General features: G+C 41.5%; 1 protein-coding gene across 1 annotated transcript in view; it reads right to left on the reverse strand.

Annotated features, from left to right (window-relative positions):
• Positions 1-19,036, reverse strand: part of LOC124803311 — a 31,871-nt gene extending 12,835 nt beyond the window's left edge. The window contains exons 1-2 of the mRNA XM_047264495.1: positions 18,465-19,036; positions 3,914-4,013 (exon numbers count right to left, since the gene is read on the reverse strand). Coding sequence (XP_047120451.1) covers positions 3,914-4,013; positions 18,465-19,036 — 672 coding nt within the window. The remainder of the gene's footprint in view (positions 1-3,913; positions 4,014-18,464) is intronic.
• Positions 19,037-21,254: the final 2,218 nt, after the last annotated feature.

Below are 21,254 nucleotides of genomic sequence, written 5' to 3' on the forward strand. Positions count from 1 at the left end.
TTTTTCCAGTTACAGAACACATGTGCTGTGAGTATTTGTTTATCATTACCGATTGTTCAGCCTCTTAAGGGTAATTTCTCAGTGAAAAGGCAAGATCTTCTTGCAAAGCTCTGTCAACTTTCCTGCCTTTTTTTGACCAGATTGTTAACAGACCGACGATGACGCATTACGACGGGTATATTCAACAATCTTGATTAAGTTTTTATTCAAACCGGGACCCAGAATGTTTTCACTCTCCAAAGACTACTGTAGACCACGCGTCCTTTTCCAAAACCACACTTACAAACTTGTAATGCAAATAAAGCAGTAGTCAAAGCTAATTAACTTTATTTCTGAACTCATGGATTTTTACTTAATACTGAAAATGAACAATTACTTATGTCTTAGGTCAACAACAGAATATTCATGTTAACACAATGTTACACGAAATGTAATTCATAAGTCACATGATTAATGTACCAAAGGTATGACTCGCTATAGATTTTGTCCGAATTGTCAACCCAAACGGATAGAAGGAAGTCGACAAATGGGATATTAATCAGTGAGCGATCTGCTTCTTTAAAACAGAGTTTAACTAATTGAATGTAGTCCTGGTAGTAATTAAAATTTAATTAGTGATTTGAAAGAAAACATCCGACCTAGTTTTCATAGCCTAAGAAGAGTTGCAAATGTATAAACTGGGTTTCAAATTGAAAAGCGTGTCAAATAGTTTTACAAAAAATTATTTAATTTGCTTGATGTTAATGCGCTTAAGTAAGAAAATCTTAGTTACTGACTTGAGTATTCATAAGAGAAAAACGTGTGAGAAACTGAAAAGACGGATATCATATTCACCATCGTGGGGTCTAGTTCAGCAAGAAAAGTATAACTTGCTTGGCAGTAACGATAGTATTAAAAAAATTTGTGATTTTAAAAAAGTATTTCTCCCAATTATCATACCCAGACGTATAGAGGCAAATTAAAAGTTGAGATAGCTAATAAATCAGTACGAGGTCTAGTTATGTGAAAGAAACTCCAAGAATTTGAAAGAAATCCGAAGAATGAACCACATTCCTCTTTCAAAAACGCTTCTTGGAATAAAGTACTCATAAAACGCTACGAAGGCAAATAAGGGGCCAAAAAGTTCATCTCTTCAAGGATATGATAGTTGACTTTTTAAATGGCTTCCTTTGAATAATATATTTAAAAATTAAAACGGTCAAGTGTTTTGTGAAACTAATTTGTCTAAAAGTAACATTAAAATGTAGTAGAGGGACGCTTGACCCCTCTTTGAATGATTCTCGATATAATCATTAGAAATTAAGGTGTCGATTGAGAATGCCCATCTTTTTCTTCGTATTTAAAGGATTCAATACTGAAAAAATTTTGATGCTGAAAAGATGGTGGTTCGAGGAAATTTTTTACGCCTTCGTGCGTAAATGATAGAAGTATGTCTAGGCCACGAACTGCAGACTACACAGTCTACATAATTTAGGAGAAAAATTCCTCTAGAACCCTACAAAATGTTAATATTCTGAATTAAACAAGCAATTTTAAATTCTCAATCGGTGTCTTATTTACTGTGCATAATTTAGAGCATCATTCAAAGGCGTGCCAATATTTCTCTAATTTATTTCATTTCTTCCTTTTGGACAAATAATTTCACAAAACATTTGGCCATCTTTTTTCCAACTTCTTAGATAAATAGGACTGATATATTTTTGACCCATAAATGAATATTTGCGAAACTCATTTTAATCATGTTGACCGACTGGTTCAAAAGCTGTGTTACCTAATCTTAGGATAATGTACATCATTACATCGAAGCAACGTAGTAGGGAAGAGATGACTGTGGCAGCCAGTAGGCACGAAGCTGACGGTAGTAATGGGAAGAATGCATAGTTAGTAGGACAGGGTTGCCGAGACTCATAGGCATTAGAGGGTCCAGGCCTTAGTGTCTGGACTTAACCACAGTCAGGAGCTCCATGTTCAGGAAGAGAGAGTGTAAATATTTTGTATAATTAGATTTCTGGGAAAGTGATCTCATAGTGTAAGCTTTGTACCTTCGATTATTTTGTGCGTCCAGTTGAGGTTGTGACCTAGAAGGAACTGAAAAACTTTTTTAAGTTTACACATTGTAAATCAAACAGTTGATAAATTTGAAAGTTACTTGTCAAAAACATCTTTCATAGTAATTTATCACTATTCAAAGTCATTAAAATGTTTCACAGACTATCTATTCACTTTTTTGTTCGCTTTGGATCTTATATCTCTGGATATATAGCAAAGTTTATGTGTTCGATATACTTCAAAGGCAGAACCATGTCGACAAATCAAGTGCAAGTTTAGATTTATTTCTTTCGAACTAGGATTTCTCCAATGAAAACGCATTAGTATTGGTTATTAAGTCTTCCTTGGATTTAGGTCGTTCCTCCAGGCATTTTTACACTCATCTAATAAGAAGTCGAGGATGTGTGACTATATGGCTTTTTTATTTTTTCTTGAATATGTGGTGTCGCAATTCTGCGTCATCTGACAAAGGTGATATGTATCTTTCCTTCTGAACGTTCATGCTTGAATAATAATGTGAGTTAATTTGAAGTCCATCCTTTTATTAGTTTTCCTCCTATAAATCAAATCGCACGTCATTCATGCTCAACTTCTGTGAACATTGTTAACCTTTGTCACCATTCCTAATTAATGAGAGCACAGCTCACTGAATTGCACTCTGCATTCAGCAGAATTAATATAATGACAAGCTGCTTTCAACATATAGGATACCCTTCTATGCACGCCATTTTCATTACGTGGTAGGTTTGAACTTCTGAGAACTTCGAGACTCATGCTGTAGTTAACAAGCTATCGCGATATAGTTACTTTGCGAGTCTGGCGTTCTGGTACCAGGTATTACGCGATACAAGTTTCAGTTTACATGAGCATAGCACGCCTTTTCACTCTAGCAGAAGGCACAACAATGTATAGGTAGCACATTATACTTGAATATTTTGGTTGTAATTTTGTACTACTTTCACACATGATAGAGGTCTCTTCACATACTTCATTGGACTATGGCAGTCTGCTTGCTACCTGGTATTTGAGCGACAGAAGTCAGATTTCTTTTCTACATACTCTTGGATCACGATTTCGTGAACGAAGGGAATATTTTCATCTGCAGGGCTTTAATACCAGAGTCATTAGCTGCATAGCTCAGCTTCTCTTATTTAAGAACTGCGAAAGACACTTTGAGTCATTTTTGTGACTTTGGCTACCTGGTAGATCTGAAATAACTACTGCCACTACTACAGAGTTGCACTTTAGTGAATAAAATATCGAATTTCAAAGTAATCCATTATCACCGAGTTCGCATTATAAAATCAACTCGAGCTGCATTCTATTACTTATATTACAATTAACAAGTCCGTAAAGGACGTTATAATCTTTAATTCTATTAAAAGAGGAATTGTTTTTCAGCAATGTTGGCTCGGTCTCCAGATAAGAATTGATGAGGCGAAATTCGTTCACGTAAATCCTATCGGGCATTTATACTCTTGTCCGAAAACATGTATATTACAGTTAGATGATAGCCAGCGGCAGATTAAAAGGAAAATTCATATTACTGTTGACGTACTGTCCAGTCTCTTCCACGGATAAGATAGTTCTCGAAATATGTTAAGGCTAAACGAATAAAATATTTGATCAAACCTTGCTAGATCCAATACTTTTGAAATCCTGCATTACAGCTTACTATTCAAGTATTTGTTGTAAAGATATACGTTCTGTGAACAGATTTATAGTTTGGAAGGGGATATGAAACAAGGCACGATTAATTTTCGAATGTTCCTAACATTTGTGAGTACTCGGGGAATATAATATGGAACTATAGCAATGTGAGCTTAATTACAGTTACACATGACATTAAGAAAACATTACTCACCAGACCGACCTGTAACAGCAGAATGCAGATGGCGATACCAAGTCCGAGGCTCTGTCCCAGTAACATATCTCCCAGGCACTGCTGCAGGAACTGGACGTTCCTGCCAACAAAGAGAAAACACTTCAGTACTTGAAAAGTATCACTCCACAGAACTGATAATCAATAGGGTTGTAGGAGAATGTGTCACTGAAAATCTGAAGTCCTGTATCTGAAACTGATGAGGCAAGCTTGACACAAAAGAGACGATCAATACAAAAACTGAAAAGACTGATTGCCGGCTGCCTGTTAGCTCTCGGGGTCTTCGACAGGTGTTTGTTTCATGACCTATCTGTTTCTCCAGTAAGAGTGGCACCGTCAAAGTTTCTTCGCTACTGGCGAAGTAAAGTACTAGGAATGGTGAGAAATGGCGACACAGCGTAAATCTAAAACTGGCGCAAATGGACGATACCTGTACAGACTTCGCAGACTTTCTAATCATCATCAAAGCCAGAATAGAGGAATGATTAACACGCTCTTTATGGGAACTGGCCTAGAAATGTTGCATTAGAAATGTAATGATGTTTACCAAACATTTACGTCACTCGTCATCAGAAGAAATGTCAGATATGGGCTTTCTATTATACATCCTCTGGGTGATGGACAAGATCAGCCGTATGCTGCATAAATGGGGCGTACAAAAAATTAAAAACCGAGCAAGAAGATCACAGAGTGACGGAGATCGGGGAAGAGCAAAATGGGCTCGCTCACAATGTCAGGAATACACCGAAAATTATGTGCATGTGGAAAATTCTGTTTTGAATGGCACCTAGAGTGCTAATGTCGAATTGGTATATAAAGTTTTTATTTTTTTCCGGTTTTTCACCTTCATTTTCTCCTCCAATGTTTAAGCACAATTCAGTGTCACTTGGGTGCTAACTAGGATCGTTGCTTCAGCAGAGGCTACTTGTTCCTGTGTAACACGTTAACTGACAACCCACTATGCATCGTTGTGAGTAACCAGTAGGATGTATGGAAGAGAAATCGCTTGTTAGCTGCTGCCAAGCATCTGGATCATCAGATCGAGGCTGGAATCTCTCCCTGGCGCCGGCTTTCAGCTATCAATGACATGATGCCTGTCCCTCTCTATTTATCCCCTGTACTTTGTTCCGACGACCAAGTTAACATTTTCTCATGATCACCTTGACTGAATGACAGTATCACAGGACAACCTGGGAGTGACCTCACGGATAATGTCTTTCAAATAAAATGAGTTTTAGCCAACGCTTTCATTGAAAAATCTCCCTCCAGGTGCTCAAATTCTCATCTGTCACGGTCAGGCCACATTCTGCGCCTGTACAAACTGATTTCAGGAATGGGACTCCACGCCGTTTTGTCTATAACAGAGGCCGTAATACCATGTCATCATCTGCAGTGAATGAAGCGTGAGAATCTACCTGGACTGGCGAGAGATAGAGTCAATATGAGCCGCCCAACTGCCACCGCCCAGTGTTGGGCACTACGCCATAGCTGCGTTCCACGCCACCAAACACACCTGCTGTACATCGCGAAACACAATTCCAGTTTGCTGCAGCCTAGACTTCTTGCCTCGAAACACGAGCTGCTCATGTCTCGCTGCTCCATTGTCACCTCAACTTCGAGACTGCTTTATTACATGCGGTTGAAGCACTTCCTTGCAACTGCTGACGTGCCCAGCTATGGATGCCAATCATGGAACAGCTGTCAGAGAACGGCGATTATTTTATGAAGTCCTAAGTCGAGGGGAGCACTTTCAGTATATTGTCATGTTAATGATCAATTTTTACGTTGCATGACAACTACGCTGCTACTCTTTCGCTGCTACAAAACTGGTCTTGGCGCCTGATAGTAGGTCATCCGGAGTCAGAGAGTGTCAAAGGGGTTGCCAGTCTGCAAGCGCCTGGGATATCGTCATAGTTTCTGTCTACGAGGGTTGTCCAGAAAGTAAGTTCCGATCGGTCGCGAAATGGAAACCACTGGTAAAATCCGATAAAGCTTTGCACAGATGAGTTGGGCAGTGTCTGTAGTATGCCCGTCGATCGTGTCGCGTCGCTCTTTTCAGTTTTGAGTGAACAGTGAGCACGTAAAGATGCGTAGGGAAAGCGTCTCCCGCCAAGTATGAGGGCCTGGTTAGAGATTTCGCCAGTGTCACGCAGCCCACATAACACAACTGTCGAGCAGTTCCTTCTTCATGCCTATTCTCGGCCGCACACTGCAGGGGCAATGAAGACGCTCCTGCAGCGTTTTCGATGAGAAGTGTTTGGTCACCCACAATACAGTCCGTAATTGGCACCCCCTGAGCCTCATCTCTACTCACAAGAACCGCTAGCTATGAAGACAAAATTTTTCCACAGACAACGAGCTGCAGAACAGTGCAAATAACTGGCCGAAAGCACAGGCGGCTGCTTTCTATGACGAGGATGTTTGAAATTTGATACAACAGTACGACAAAATTCGAAGTTGGAGCAGCGAATATGTAGAAAAGTAGGTCGAAGGCGTATCTAACTGATGCAAATAAAACGTTTCTGGTTTCCACTGTGGTTTCCACTTCGCGACCGATTGGAACTTACTTTCTGGGCAACCCTCGTAGATAGGTAAATATTTAAAATTCCCAATAACGGTAAGTGTGTGGCACCGATGGCTTCGCCAGTCAGTGGGGATGTATCACCACAGTATCCTCACAGAAGTGTTGAAACGCCTGAGGATTCCAGCAGCGTCAAAGAATTTTGAAGGACTTCTTCCTGCTGCTCATTGCACTACAACCTGACGTTGTCGACCACAAAATGGAATGAACACTCCAGGGAAAGGGAAGCCTTTATTGACGCCACTTATGCCATCCCTGAGGCAATTTCGTTCCGATTCTGAACGGCGGTGTGTCTGGAATATTTTCCTCGGCCACTCTTTAGAAAGCCGCCTGATTTCATCTTCGGGCGTCGCGGCTCTATTATCCACCGCTGAGGTGGAAGCAATGAAATGTGGGTAAGAGGGGCATCATGTCACATGTGCACGGTGGCTCTGGGCAGAATTGTGGTGAACGTTTACGCCATTGCAACGTCATTAACCCATCTGACACGTCACACGAGTTCCCGAGCTATGGCTTTTGTTTCGAAAATGTCAAATCTTGCCGTTTGAAGCACAGTCCTGCCAGAGGGAGACGTCGTAGGGCCTCACGTTTTTGCGTCACTAAACGGGAAGATGTGCACTCCTTTGAGCGCACTTTCAAATGCTTCAAATGTCGCAATGGGTGATAATTACTGGACTTCGGAAAAGTGATCCTTTAGTTCTTGGTTCAAATGGTTCAAATGGCTCTGAGCGCTATGGGACTTAACTTCTGAGGTCATCAGTCCCGTAGAACTAGAACTTCTTAAACCGAACTAACCTAAGGACGTCACACATATCCATGCCCGAGGCAGAATTCGAACCTGCGACCGTAGCGGTCGCGCGGTTCCAGACTGTAGCGCCTAGAACCGCTCGGCCACTCCGGCCGGCGATCCTTTAGTTCTCTTGCGCAGTATATTGTTACAGATTACCGTTAGATTATGCCACGGGCATGAAGCATTTGATTAATTACTAAGAAAAGGTGTACTTCTTTACTTTTAATGTGGCATGATACAGCAGGAAATTATAGATTTTAGACAAATCCGCGCTATTAGCTTACCGAGACCTAGAAAAACAGTCCACCCTGTTCTGTGATAGCAGTGATTGTACTATTGTTTATGTTCTAAGCCAGGAAAAAATACATGTCCCATGAGCATAGCAATGCAGAAATTAACTTCAGCAATGCTCAGTCAGCTCTTGTATTTGGTGTAAATTATTTCAAGTTCTACCTTCACCACAAACTTCTTACATAAATATTCAGTGACCAGACTTCACGCTACGGCTTGTAAAGTTAAAAGACCCGAGTAGACATCTGACACAATGGGCCCTGAAACTTAGCGATTATAGTTACGAAGTCTAGCGTAAACCTGACAACTTCACCAAAATGCTGACGCATTCAGTAAGAAAGTATATTTGTCACAAGGAGACGACGTTGTCATAGCTGAATGGAAGGAGGTACGGGAAAAAAGAATTAGGGATGTCATCTACTTGCCGCCCTTCTGGAATATACCGGGTGATCAAAAAGTTAGTATAAATTTGAAAACTTAATAAACCACGGAATAATGTAGATAGAGAGGTAAAAATTTACACGCATGCTTGTAATGACATGGGATTTTATTACAACCACCCCATATTGCTAAACGCGTGAAAGATCTCAAGCGCGCGTCGTTTGGTGATGATCGTGTGCTCAGCCGCCACTTTCGTCATGCCTGGCCTCCCAGGTCCCCAGACCTCAGTCCGTGCGATTATTGGCTTTGGGGTTACCTGAAGCAGAAAGTGTATCGTGATCGGCCGAAATCTCTAGGCATGCTGAAACACAACATCCGATGCCAACGCCTCACCATAACTCCGGGCATGCTCCACAGTGCTGTTCACAACATTATTCCTCAACTACAGCTGTTGTTGTTGTCGTGGTCTTCAGTCCTCCATGCTAATCCATCCTGGGCAATCTCCTTCATCTCCCAGTACCTACTGCAACCTACATCCTTCTGAATCTGCTTAGTGTATTCATCTCTTGGTCTCCCTCTACGATTTTTACCCTCCACGCTGCCCTCCAATGCTAAATTTGTGATCCCTTGATGCCTCAGGACACGTCCTACCAACCAATTCCGTCTTCTAGTCAAGTTGCGCCACAAACTTCTCTTCTCCCCAACCCTATTCAATAGCTCCTCATTAGTTACGTAATGTACCCAAGTAATCTTCAACACTCTTCTGTAGCACCACATTTCGAAAACTTCTATTCTCTTCTTGTCCAAACTATTCATTGTCCATTTTTCACTTCCATACATGGCTACACTCCATACAAATACTTTCAGAAACGACTTCCTGATACTTAAATCTATACTCGATGTTAACAAATTTCTCTTCTTCAGAAACGCTTTCCTTGCCGTTGGCAGTCTACATTTTATATCCTCTCTACTTCGACCATGATCAGTAATTTTGCTGCCCAAGTAGCAAAACTCCTTTACTTCTCTAAGTGTCTCATTTCCTAATCTAATTCCCTCAGCATCACCCAACTTAACTCGACTACATTCCATTATCCTCGTTTTGATTTTGTTGATGTTCATCTTATATCCTCCTTTCAAGACACTGTCCATTCCGTTCAACTGCTCTTCCAAGTCCTTTGCTGTCTCTGACAGAATTAGAATGTCATCGACGAACCTCAAAGTTATTATTTCTTCTCCCTGGATTTTAATACTTTCTCCAAACTTTTCTTTTGTTTCCTTTACTGCTTGCTCAATATACTCCCTTCCCAACCACTGCTTCCCTTTCATGCCCCTCGACTCTTATAACTGCCATCTGGTTTCTGTACAAATTGTAAATAGCCTTTCGCTCCCTGTATTTTACCCCTGCCACCTTGAGAATTTGAAAGAGAGTATTTCAGTCAACATTGTCAAAAGCTTTCTCTAAGTGTACAAATGCTAGAAACGTAGGTTTGCCTTTCCTTAATTTTACTTCTAAGATAAGTCGTAAGGTCAGTATTGCCTCACGTGTTCCAACATTTCTACGGAATCCAAACTGATCTTCCCCGAGGTCGGCCTCTACCAGTTTTTCCATTCGTCTGTAAATAATTCACGTTAGTATTTTGCAGATGTGACTTATTAAACTGATAGTTCGGTAATTTTCACGTCTGTCAACACCTGTTTTCTTTGGGATTGGAATTATTATATTCTTTTGAAGTCTGAGGGTATTTCGCCTGCCTCGTACATCTTGCTCACCAGATGGTAGAGTTTTGTCACGACTGGCTCTCCCAAGGCCGTCAGTAGTTCTAATGGAATGTTGTCTACTCCTGGGTCCTTGTTTCGACTCAAGTCTTTCAGTGCTCTGTCAAACTCTTCATACAGTATCGTATCTCCCATTTCATTTTTATCTATATTCTCTTCCATTTCCATAATATTGTCCTCAAGTACATCGCCCTTGTATAGACCCTCTATATACTCCTTCCACCTATCTGCTTTCCCTTCTTTGCTTAGAACTGGGTTTCCATCTGGGCTCTTGATATTCATACAAGTGGCTCTCTTTTCTCGAAAGGTCTCTTTAATTTTCCTGTAGGCTGTATGTATCTTACCCCTAGTGAGATAAGCCTCTAAATCCTTACATTTGTCCTCCAGCCATCCCTGCTTAGCCATTTTGCACTTCCTGTCGATCTCATTTTAGAAACGTTTGTATTCCTTTTTCCCTGCTTCATTTACTGCATTTCATATTTTCTCCTTTCATCAATTAAATTCAATATTTCTTCTGTTACCCAAGGATTTCTACTAGCCCTTGTCCTTTTACCTACTTGATCCTCTGCTGCCTTCACTACTTCATCCCTTAGAGTTACCCATTCGTTTTCTACTGTATTTATATCCCCCATTCCTGTCAATTGTTTCCTTATGCTCTCCCTGAAACTCTGTACAACCTCTGGTTTACTCAGTTTATCCAGGTCCCATCTCCTTAAATTCCCACCTTTTTGCAATTTCTTCAGTTTTAATCTACAGTTCATAACCAACAGATTGTGCTCAGAGTCCACATCTGCCCCTGGAAATGTCCTAGAATTTAAAACCTGGTTCCTAAATCTCTGTCTTACCATTATACAATCTGTCTGATACCTTATAGCATCTCCAGGATTCTTCCATGTATACAACCTTCTTTTATGATTCTTGAACCAAGTGTTAGCTACGATTAAGTTATGCTCTGTGCAAAATTCTACCAGGCGGCTTCCTCTTTCATTTCTTAGCCCCAGTCCATATTCACCTACTATGTTTCCTTCTCTCCCTTTTCCTACTGTCGAAATCCAGTCACCCATGACTATTAAATTTTCGTCTCCCTTCACTACCTGAATAATTTCTTTTATCTCATCATACATTTCTTCAATTTCTTCGTCATCTGCAGAGCCAGTTGGCATATAAACTTGTGCTACTGTAGTAGGCATGGGCTTCGTGTCTATCTTGGCCACTATAATACGTTCACTATGCTGTTTGTAGTAGCTTACCCCCACTCCTATTTTTTATTCATTATTAAACCTACTCCTGCATTACCCCTATTTGATTTTGTATTTATAACCCTGTATTCACCTGACCAAAAGTCTTGTTCCTTCTGCCACAGAACTTCACTAATTCACACTATATCTAACTTTAACCTATCCATTTCCCTCTTTAAATTTTCTAAGCTACCTGCCCGATTAAGGGATCTGACATTCCACGCTCCGATCCGTAGAATGCCAGTTTTCTTTCTCCTGATAACGACGTCCTCTTGAGTAGTCCCCGCCCGGAGATCCGAATGGAGGACTATTTTACCTCCGGAATATTTTACCCTAGAGGACGCCATCATCATTTAACCATACAGTAAAGCTGCATGCCCTCGGAAAAAATTACGGCCGTAGTTTCCCCTTGCTTTCAGCCGTTCGCAGTACCAAATAGCAAGGCCGTTTTGGTTAGTGTTACAAGGCCAGATCAGTCAATCATCCAGACTGTTGCCCCTGCAACAACTGAAAAGGCTGCTGCCCCTCTTCAGGAACCACATGTTTGTCTGGCCTCTCAACAGATAACCCTCCGTTGTGGTTGCACCTACGGTACGGCTATCTGTATCGCTGAGGCACGCAAGCCTCCCCGCCAGCGGCAAGGTCTATGGTTCATGAGGGGAGGCGACTACAGCTATTGTTGAGGAATGATGGTGGACATATTGAGCATTTCCTATGAAGAACGTCATCTTTGCGTTGTCTTACTTTGTTATGCTAATTATTGCTATTCTGATCAGATGAAGCGCCATCTGTCGCACATATTTTGAACTTTTGTATTTTTTTTTTTTTTTTGTTCTAATAAAATCCCATGTCATTCCAAGCATGTGTGTCAATTTGTACCTCTCGATCTACATTATTCCATGAATTATTCAGTTTTCAAATGTATACTGACTTTTTGATCACCCAGTAAATCTGAACACAGTATTTTACATCATAAAATCCAGAAAGGGAAATGACTGATAATACCCAAAGCACTTGAGTGAGACATGATTGTGTCGTGTCTTCACTATATTCAAACTTGCCTAAGTATTGGTGGGAATAATGGCAGGATTACACTGAACATTACATTTGCATATGTACTGCTGGGCACAGCATTCAGAACAGGCTAGCCCTAAATTTCTGTTTCAGATATTACCAAATTTCCAGCCCTTTTAAAATAACAAGTTTGGACACTGTAGTAGAATTTCTACAGACGCAACAAGAAAATAACTACATATTTTCGATAACTGACCACTTATCACATCTCCTAGTCTTGGTCCCGATTGCTGACATTACAGTAGAACTCGTGGGACAAGCATTCGTTACACATTTAGACATTTAGTTCTTGCATTTGGTTGTCATGACATGATAGTCACAGATCAAGGGACAAATTTCATACCTTCATTATTTGTTCAAGTTTCTAAACTTTTGGGAATGAAGTAACGGAGGACAACATTATTTCACCCTAAGGCAAGTGGAAGGATAGAATGGGCGAAAATCACAACTAAGCAAATTTCCTATTGTGTCTGTAAAAACCATAATGATTTGGATAAGTATTTGCCGTATATTATACCTGCTCACAGCAACGCAATCCATGGATCGCGTCTGCTTAACCCACTGTCAGGTTGTGTATGGACTGAAAATGAGGTTTCCTTCCTAATTAGGAAAACTGACAGCAGATATTGACTCACGTAAAGTCATAGTATGGAGACTTAAAACCATAAGATGGAAAATCAACAATTAAAGGTACACTTCTACCATCGGTTCGGCAGGCTGATTGGATTCTATTGAGAAGTCTTTCAATTAAAAAGGGAATATCCGAGATACTCTCCCCATTGTATAGGGAACCATATCATATTTTGTGGCTTTCACCATTCGTGATTGGTGAATTTCTACTGTCTGATAACAATGTGGTTAAACATTTCGACAGGCTAGAACCGTAGTGTGGTCATCCAACACTCCCAGTATCTTTGATTCTCGTTTATCCCCCATAGACAAGACTTGGTAAACGACCTTCCTTGGGCGATGTCAGTACAGGCAAAACGGAAGTTTCACAACAGACGTAGAAATGATGATCGCCTAGTCGCCTAAATTCCGTATATCCTTCATTCCAGAACAGTTTGTTTACCTCCCAGGACGCAATAATACTGTGACGATTAGCAGCTGCTGAAACAGCTGAATTATTGCTCTCCCTCCCCCACCGCCCTCTCAAGGTCCCAGTCGTCAGTTTTTTCTCCGAAACCACTAATGAAAATGTCTGCATTTTGGCAAAACCCAAAAAATGTGTGTCATAACCTGCCTGCTTCTATAAAAGTTCTTAACGTGGTAAGAGACGTAATAGCCTCAGTGATGCCTCTATTCTGATTTCGGGTTTTCCTTCACTCCTAACACGCGTCCGAGACTAGTGGGGAACAATTTAGTCAATCAGTGGTTGCTTATGCTGCTGCGTTCAGAGATATTTGCAGTTACTCATTCTGCTGCTGTGTGTTCTGCAATGGTTTCGCAACTGCATTCAGACACTGACCAGCTACTTTTTGTCACCAACCTCTCAATTTTCTCGACTACTGCACCACCGATGCTGTCCTATATTTTCTGTCTTTCTGACTTCAGCAGGACCAGATCTACTACCTTTACAATCTTTACGTATTGAAGCATTATGCTTCCCTTTATTCTGTGTTTACTCATTACTAGTCTATGCGACATTGATGCTTGGGGACGAACACCCTTGTTTCTTTTTTCAACACTCAACCAGTTACATCAGCATCAAAATGTCGTTCTGTCACTATATAACACCCATTTCAACACTGCCTGTATTGAAATCACTTTACATATCACTATGCACATAATTTCATGTATTAGTGTGACTGTTCTTTAAAGAAGAAAATGTTTAGCTTGTTCTTCTATTACGTATATCCATTTGTTGTACTTGTATTCATTCTCAGTGAACGTTTTTCCTGTGTTCTGTAACCTTGTCTGCAATCACTATGCCACCTTTATATCTGCATTCTTATAACACATTTGGCAGCCTTCGCACACGCTATTAGCAGATACGTCAGCAAATCTGCAGCAGGAACACTGTCAGCTGCTGTCCTATATTTAAGCGTGATAACAAAACTGTTAGGGACCGAAGTGAGAACGTTACCATCTGTCTCGCAGCTCCAACAAAACGCCACAAATTCAGTTACATAAATACTTTATTCGTATGTGGCCGTTGAGGATTATTTTTGTGTTATAGAAAGTCACCAGCAGAACTGCAAACTTCTTTCATTATTGTAAATAAATCCAAGAAAGGAAGGAAGAATGAGTGGGTTGGACGTCCCGGCGACATCGAGGTCATTACGGATGTAGCGGAAGCTCGGACTGTCTGAATGATGAGGAAGGAAATTAGCCATGTCCCTGCAAAGACACCATCCCGGCATTTATTTGGAGCGATTTGGGGAAATCACGGATAAGCTAAATGTTGATGGCTGGACGCGAGTTCTCCCGAATGCGAGTCCGTTGTGCTAACCACTGCGCCACCTCGCTCGGTAAAGAGCTCCAAACCATTATAGTTCCTATTCTCTTGATGACGATCATGTACGACACTGCTTTAACATTAGGTGTTTACGAGTTCTGACAAATGAAAAACACGTAATAGCATTAAACAATCTGTGCTCTTACCTGTCTCATTACAGTTCAGCCACTCGATCGTAGGCGGGCAGCCAGAGCCTGGAGACCTCTCCCTCTTCGTGATATGATTGTAAAACTGATGAATGAAATCAGTACACATAGACACACAATGTATCTGTGGGCAACAGCGTACCAATGCATGCAATGCTCTAATTTTCGTGCGACGAATTATTATTGTGGGAAACGGCATATACCGATTGCGATAATAGGACGTTCCGTGCTCCGAACGCATCTCTGTGTCTTATCGAACCGAAGATTTTGTTTCATGGACTCTTTGTGAAGTAAACGGCCAGATCGGACGTGTGAGAAGAGGAGAGAGATTGTATTGTTGTGAGACGTCGTTACGGTGTATAGTAACTGTTCAAATAGTTATTTGCACAAAATAAAACCCGATAATTTTCAAGTAAGATTGTCTATCGAAGTTTCAGTGTCCAAACGATACATATCGAACGTGCGATCGTAAATCGATCATGCGGCTTTGGTGGCAGGCGTTGTGATCAGTTATTTGTGATTGTCATTTTTATCTGTTTCCCGTCGTTCCCTTAGTTGCTCTAAATTACGTACCTCCGCGAATTATTTGTGAATTGCTATGGAATTCCAGACGATTTATGTGGTTAGTGAGTGGGATGTCTGGTGTTCTTGACGTTTCTTCGGCGGCTTCACTGAAATGGAAAAATCTAATTCCATGTTTATCGAGCGTCGAAAATTGTTCAACTTTTTGTCGCAAATATGGAGCACTACTGCACGAGGAAAGAAGGGACTTTGTAGATTGTGGTGGTGTGAAGCGTGTAAAACTTCGTAAGAACAGCTTCGGTGCTGAAATACGTTTACAATTTCATTGTGGTCAGTACGGAAAACGAATGAGTATCAGGAAGAATACATGGTTCGACTCTTCCAAATTATCCATCCAGACCACCGTAATGGACTTTCGCATGATTCCAACACCGACGACGAGTAAGGTAAGTCGTCTCCTTTGCAATTAAAAGTATTTTTGTAATGCTCTTCTTTTGTCGTTGCTGTGGCGACCACCATAAACATACTCATAACGCCCGCCACCAGAGTCGCATGATCAATCTACGATCACACATTCGATATGTATCGATTGGACCCCGCCACCTCGATTTGCAATGATTCTTGGAAATTACCTAAAATACAATAACTAACATCAACTATCCAAGGTGTATATATCTCCATACCGAAATTAGTTAATTGCCGTGGTACAGATATTACAAGACGTAGATCGCTCAGAGGTGAAGTTTGGAACGATAGAGCGAACCTGCATTTCCCACGGTCGTAATTCGTCGAGACATTATCTCCGAATTAATTAACTTTAACTTGCTAAATTGTTAGACATATCATCCAGATTCATCAAACAACATAGCACATACTTGTGCCGAACAATCTGTGTAGTGAGTAAAGGTTTTAGAGACTTCACGTTGAGCAGATAACGACGAGAAGTTTCCGCGAGGTCGCCGCTATGGAATACAACTCTGGCTCTCCTGTGGTAATTAAAACGAAATTTTTATATTTTCCAACTTTTCAGGAGAGTAAAGATATAAGGAAATAAGGAACTAAACTAAACCAACTAAAACTAATAACTAAACCAATAATTAAAATAAAAGCACACATGCAGAATACTTATTTATAATAGTAAATAAAGAATAATTTTAATTAACTAATCAGTAATACTGGCCCAATCAAAACCCTGTTTTCAAAAAAGTTAAACCGAACATTTCTCGAAAGCACACCTGTCTATAGATCTCCTATTTGGCTAAAGGGCTTCCATGTTTCCTTCGACAGAGCAATGCGTGTTCCGTAACTCTTCTGAATAGCGAGATAGGTGAAAAAGGAGGCAAATTTGTAGATGTAGATGTAGAAAGTGTGGCATATGCATCTTCATTTATGTGTACATGTGCTTATGGAACTGCGCAAAGAATGTAGGGCTGCATATTAATTTCCTCGTTTAGCTTAGATGTTTCTTAGTTCACAAGCATTCGGAATATTTTTGTAACTGTTAATGTGTGAGGGAGTGACCTCCTCGTTAATTACTATCTCATACAAAAGTACACACTCAATATTACAAACAAAAGTTGGTTTAATAGACCTCTCATGAAATAGTTACTGTACCAGAAACTTTGCTTTGAATCATTTCGATTTGCTTATTTCTATTTGTTTAATTGTTAAAAATAGGAATGTCCGAGAAGGATTAACAATCATAATTTTACCTTTCTATAACACACAGTTTCAGATTTGTGTGACTTAACAGAAAGGATCTGCAGCCTGCACTGGCTTCTGCACTGATTATTTTATGTTTTGGAGAGGAATCATAACCTTTGAGTCCAAAATATAGAAATAAGGGAGGTTGGAGTTTAACGTCCTCTCGACTGCGCTGTCATTAAAAACTGAGCGCAAGGTAGGATTACGAAATAATGGGTGAAGAAATTGGCAGTGCCCTCTTCAAAGGAATGGTCATGGCATTTGGCTAGAGGAATTTAAGGAAATGACGGGAAACCAAAATGTGGATGGATCGATGGGGATATGAACCGTCATCCTCCCGAATATTTAGCCCGATTTCCTAAATTAGCCATCAGTAAAATGATCGTAGTCAAAATGTTTGTAAAATAGCAGCTGACACAACTTCTTGTGTAAGAAGGTGGCTGCAACTCGTCTCCGTTCCCTGTCTGCTCATACGTCAATATTACATGGTTGTGTGTGGTACACTATTTCTTCTAGACATCTTACACATTCCGCATTGATAGAGCAATACAACGGAAATCATCGTTCACGATGTGGTCGTCGGCACGTCCAAACACGAAAACACCGGCCGCGGTGGCCGAGCGGTTCTAGGCGCTTCAGTCCGGAGCCGTGCTGCTGCTACGGCCGTAGGTTCGAATCCTGCCTGTGCATGATGTCCTTAGGTTAGTTAAGTTTAAGTAGTTCTAAGTCTAGGGGACTGATAACCTCAGATGTTAAGTCTCATAGTGCTTAGAGCAAAACACGAAAACGCTTGAATGAGATTTTCACTCTGCAGCGGAGTGTGTGCTGATACGAAACTTCCTGGCAGATTAAAACTGTGTGCCGGAGCGAGACTCGTACTCGGGACCTTTCCCTTTCGCGGGCAAGTGCTCTACCAGCTGAGGTACCCAAGTACGACTCACGCCCCGTCTTCACAGCTTTACATCTGACAGTACCTCATCCCCAACCTTGCCCGCGAAAGGCAAAGGTCCCGAACTCGAGTCTCGGTCCGGCACACAGTTTTAATCTGCCAGGAAGTTTCACGAAAACGCTTCCTTCTACCATTCCCCCACATCTCTTCACGTCGACCTATCTTTCTGGGCTGGTTCCATAGAACCGACTGACACACGGAAACCACTTCACTGCCATGGTTTCTGTCACCAGTGCAGGGTCACATGACGACCTAGCAAAAGCTCAACCCCATTTGCCGTCATTCGCGTTCTATGGAAGATGGCTGTTAGTATTTTGTCTGGTGAGCTTGTCACGAATGTAGATACACTCTTTGGTGTTGCACATCGACCAGTTGTTGCGCTCTTCAGTAAGTTTGCACTCTGCAGTTCTCTCATTGCAGAATCAGCTAGCTGTTATTACACACCGTGGGTCTTACGTTATGTAAAGAATTTTCTGCAAACTATTTCCTCAGCAGTTCCATGAAGTGTTTCAAGAATCTACACGAACTGGTCATCAGTGAATATTAACAAACATATGGGTTTATATTTGTGTCAGAATTATTAAATGCTGATAATCTGCCCCATAAACTACTTAGGTGCTTACCTGATAATAGTTTGATGGTGCAGGATAATCTTTTTCAATCGATAGTGAATATCACCACTGCTGGAAAGTTCTTCAGACTGCCGAATTTCCTTGGTTTCTACATCCAGTGCTAGGGAATTCATTCTCTGATTGTGATTGTTGATCTTCTTCGACGAGCAGTGATTATATATGCGAGAACAAAACGTCCGTGGTTGTTCATCTCCCTTGGATGCCGTCTGTGGCGGTGATGATGCCATGCTTTCGCCGTCGTTGGCCAAGTCATCAATCTTTCTTCCTAGAATGACGAGTTGCATGCTGAGCTGTGCCATGAGGCTAACGTTGAAGGCGTCAACCATCATGTTCATCACAATGGCGTGAACCGTGACAAAGGCGCAGTATAGCCAGCCAGCCGCCCAACCAACGGGGTGCGCCGTATCAAAGGGCAGCACCACGTCCAGCGGCAGGCCCGCGCCCCTCATGGGAAACGTCAGCCACATGGTGACGTCACACACGCCCAGCGACAGGTAGGCCAGCACGAAGCGCCGCAGTGTGCGGCTGCGACACAGCAGCACGGGTACATCTCGTGGAGCCATGAATTCCCCAAAGTCGTCACGCACCTGTGGCCAGCATTTGTGTTCTGCAAGGCACTGTGGTGACTCAGCGTGGTGAGCAGAGACTGGAAAATGATGGCAAGTCAACAAATTTCGTCTACAACGTTAAAACAGGTCGTGTTATTCGCCAATATAGATTATGTATCCCAGCCTCATCCAAAGGTCTTCAGCTGGATATTGAAGGAAGGAAGATTGAGTTTAACGTCCCGTCAACATCGAGATCTTTAGAGACGGAGCACATGCTTGGATTGTGTCAAGGACGGGGAGTGAAATCCGCCGCTCCTTTTGAAAGGAAATTCCTGGCATTTGCCAGGAGCGCTTTAGAGAAATCATACAAAACCTAAATCTGAATGGCCGGGCACGGGTCTGAACCGTTATCCTCCCGAATGCTGGCTATTGAAGGCTCTACAGTTGTCAGCTGCAGGAAAAAAGAAAGGCTGTCTGGTATAACAATCTACCGTAATATGCAGATAAGGCTGAGGAACGATTAAATAACGATCAATTTGATTTTAGGAAAGGTGAAAGGTACCAGAGATATAGTTCTGAAGCTATGTTTGTGAGTGGAGGGACGACCTAAGAAAAACATATGATGCTTTCGTAGGATTTGTGGACCTAGAAAAAGTGCTTAACAATGTGAAATGGGTCACGGCGTCCTAAATTCTCCGGAAACTTGAGATAAGCTCAAAAGGTTGTTTCTTAGTTGTTAAGGGGTGTAATATTAAACAGAGAAGCAGCATGATCGCTGCTACTACAGCTAGCTTCCGTATTTCGCGGGAATTTCCTCGCTTAAAGACTGCGGCTGCAGCATGAATAATCTTGGCTCTGGTTTGGTAGTTGCTGCTCTGCATGGTAACCATTGTAACCTTGGACTAATTTAAATGACACATAATTTATGAAAAACGATGGCTTGTACCACAGTATTGCGCAAGGAAATTCTATAGGCGTGTGATGAATTTGTTATGGAAGGACTGAATATAATTGCAGGTAAAAATGAACGAGCATGAAATTCGATAACTTAACCAAAAACGCTTGCGAACATAGTAAAACGTGCCGGTTGGTGCGTGATATATATTAAGTTCGATACTTGATAAATGACACAAATTGTATCCGAATCTGCTACGAAATTCGTCGTTTATGGAACGGGAAAATTAAAGTTTGGGTTAATCATACACGTACGTAACATCCAAATGCTGTTGATGAGATTTACACAGAGAAAAGGTAAGAACAAAAGACCTCCGTCATGAGCACATGTGGCTAGCAAAGAGAAGTTGCTCCTCGCGGGGTGAATATGTAAAGTTACCGTTGGAATACACAATGATAGCGGAACAAACACTGGTAGCAGTTACTTCTGTAAAATATCTGGGAGTATGCGTGCGGAACGATTTGAAGTGGAATGATCATATAAAATTAATTGTTGGTAAGGCGGGTACCAGGTTGAGATTCATTGGGAGAGTGCTTAGAAAATGTAGTCCATCAACAAAAGAGGTGGCTTACAAAACACTCGTTCGACTTATACTTGAGTATTGCTCATCAGTGTGGGATCCGTACCATATCGGTCTGACGGAGGAGATAGAGAAGATCCAAAGAAGAGCGGCGCGTTTCGTCACAGGGTTATTTGGTAACCGTGATAGCGTTACGGAGATGTTTAATAAACTCAAGTGGCAGACTCTGCAAGAAAGGCGCTCTGCATCGCGGTGTAGCTTGCTCGCCAGGTTTCGAGAGGGTGCGTTTGTGGACGAGGTATCGAATATATTGCTTCCCCCTACTTATACCTCCCGAGGAGATCACGAATGTAAAATTAGAGAGATTAGAGCGCGCACGGAGGCTTTCAGACAGTCGTTCTTCCCGCGAACCATACGCGACTGGAACAGGAAAGGGAGGTAATGACAGGGGCACGTAAAGTGCCCTCCGCCACACACCGTTGGGTGGCTTGCGGAGTATCAATGTAGATGTAGATGTAGATGTAGAAAATTTAAATGATAGACATACAAGATGTGCACTGAATTGATCACGAAGCTAACAAGATGTCAAAGCTGAAGGCTCCTAAACGTTAAAATTAACATATCGTGGTAACTAACAAGGCAACTACCGAAAAATGGAAGGAACGGAATAAAACGAATTGAAAATCAATGTGATACTATAACAGTCTTACGCAATCGCTGTCAGAAAAATGAGAAGCTGACTGAACTGAATGGTTACC

This window comes from Schistocerca piceifrons, chromosome 6, assembly GCF_021461385.2.
Source record: "Schistocerca piceifrons isolate TAMUIC-IGC-003096 chromosome 6, iqSchPice1.1, whole genome shotgun sequence".
Taxonomy (NCBI): Eukaryota; Metazoa; Arthropoda; class Insecta; order Orthoptera; family Acrididae; genus Schistocerca; species Schistocerca piceifrons.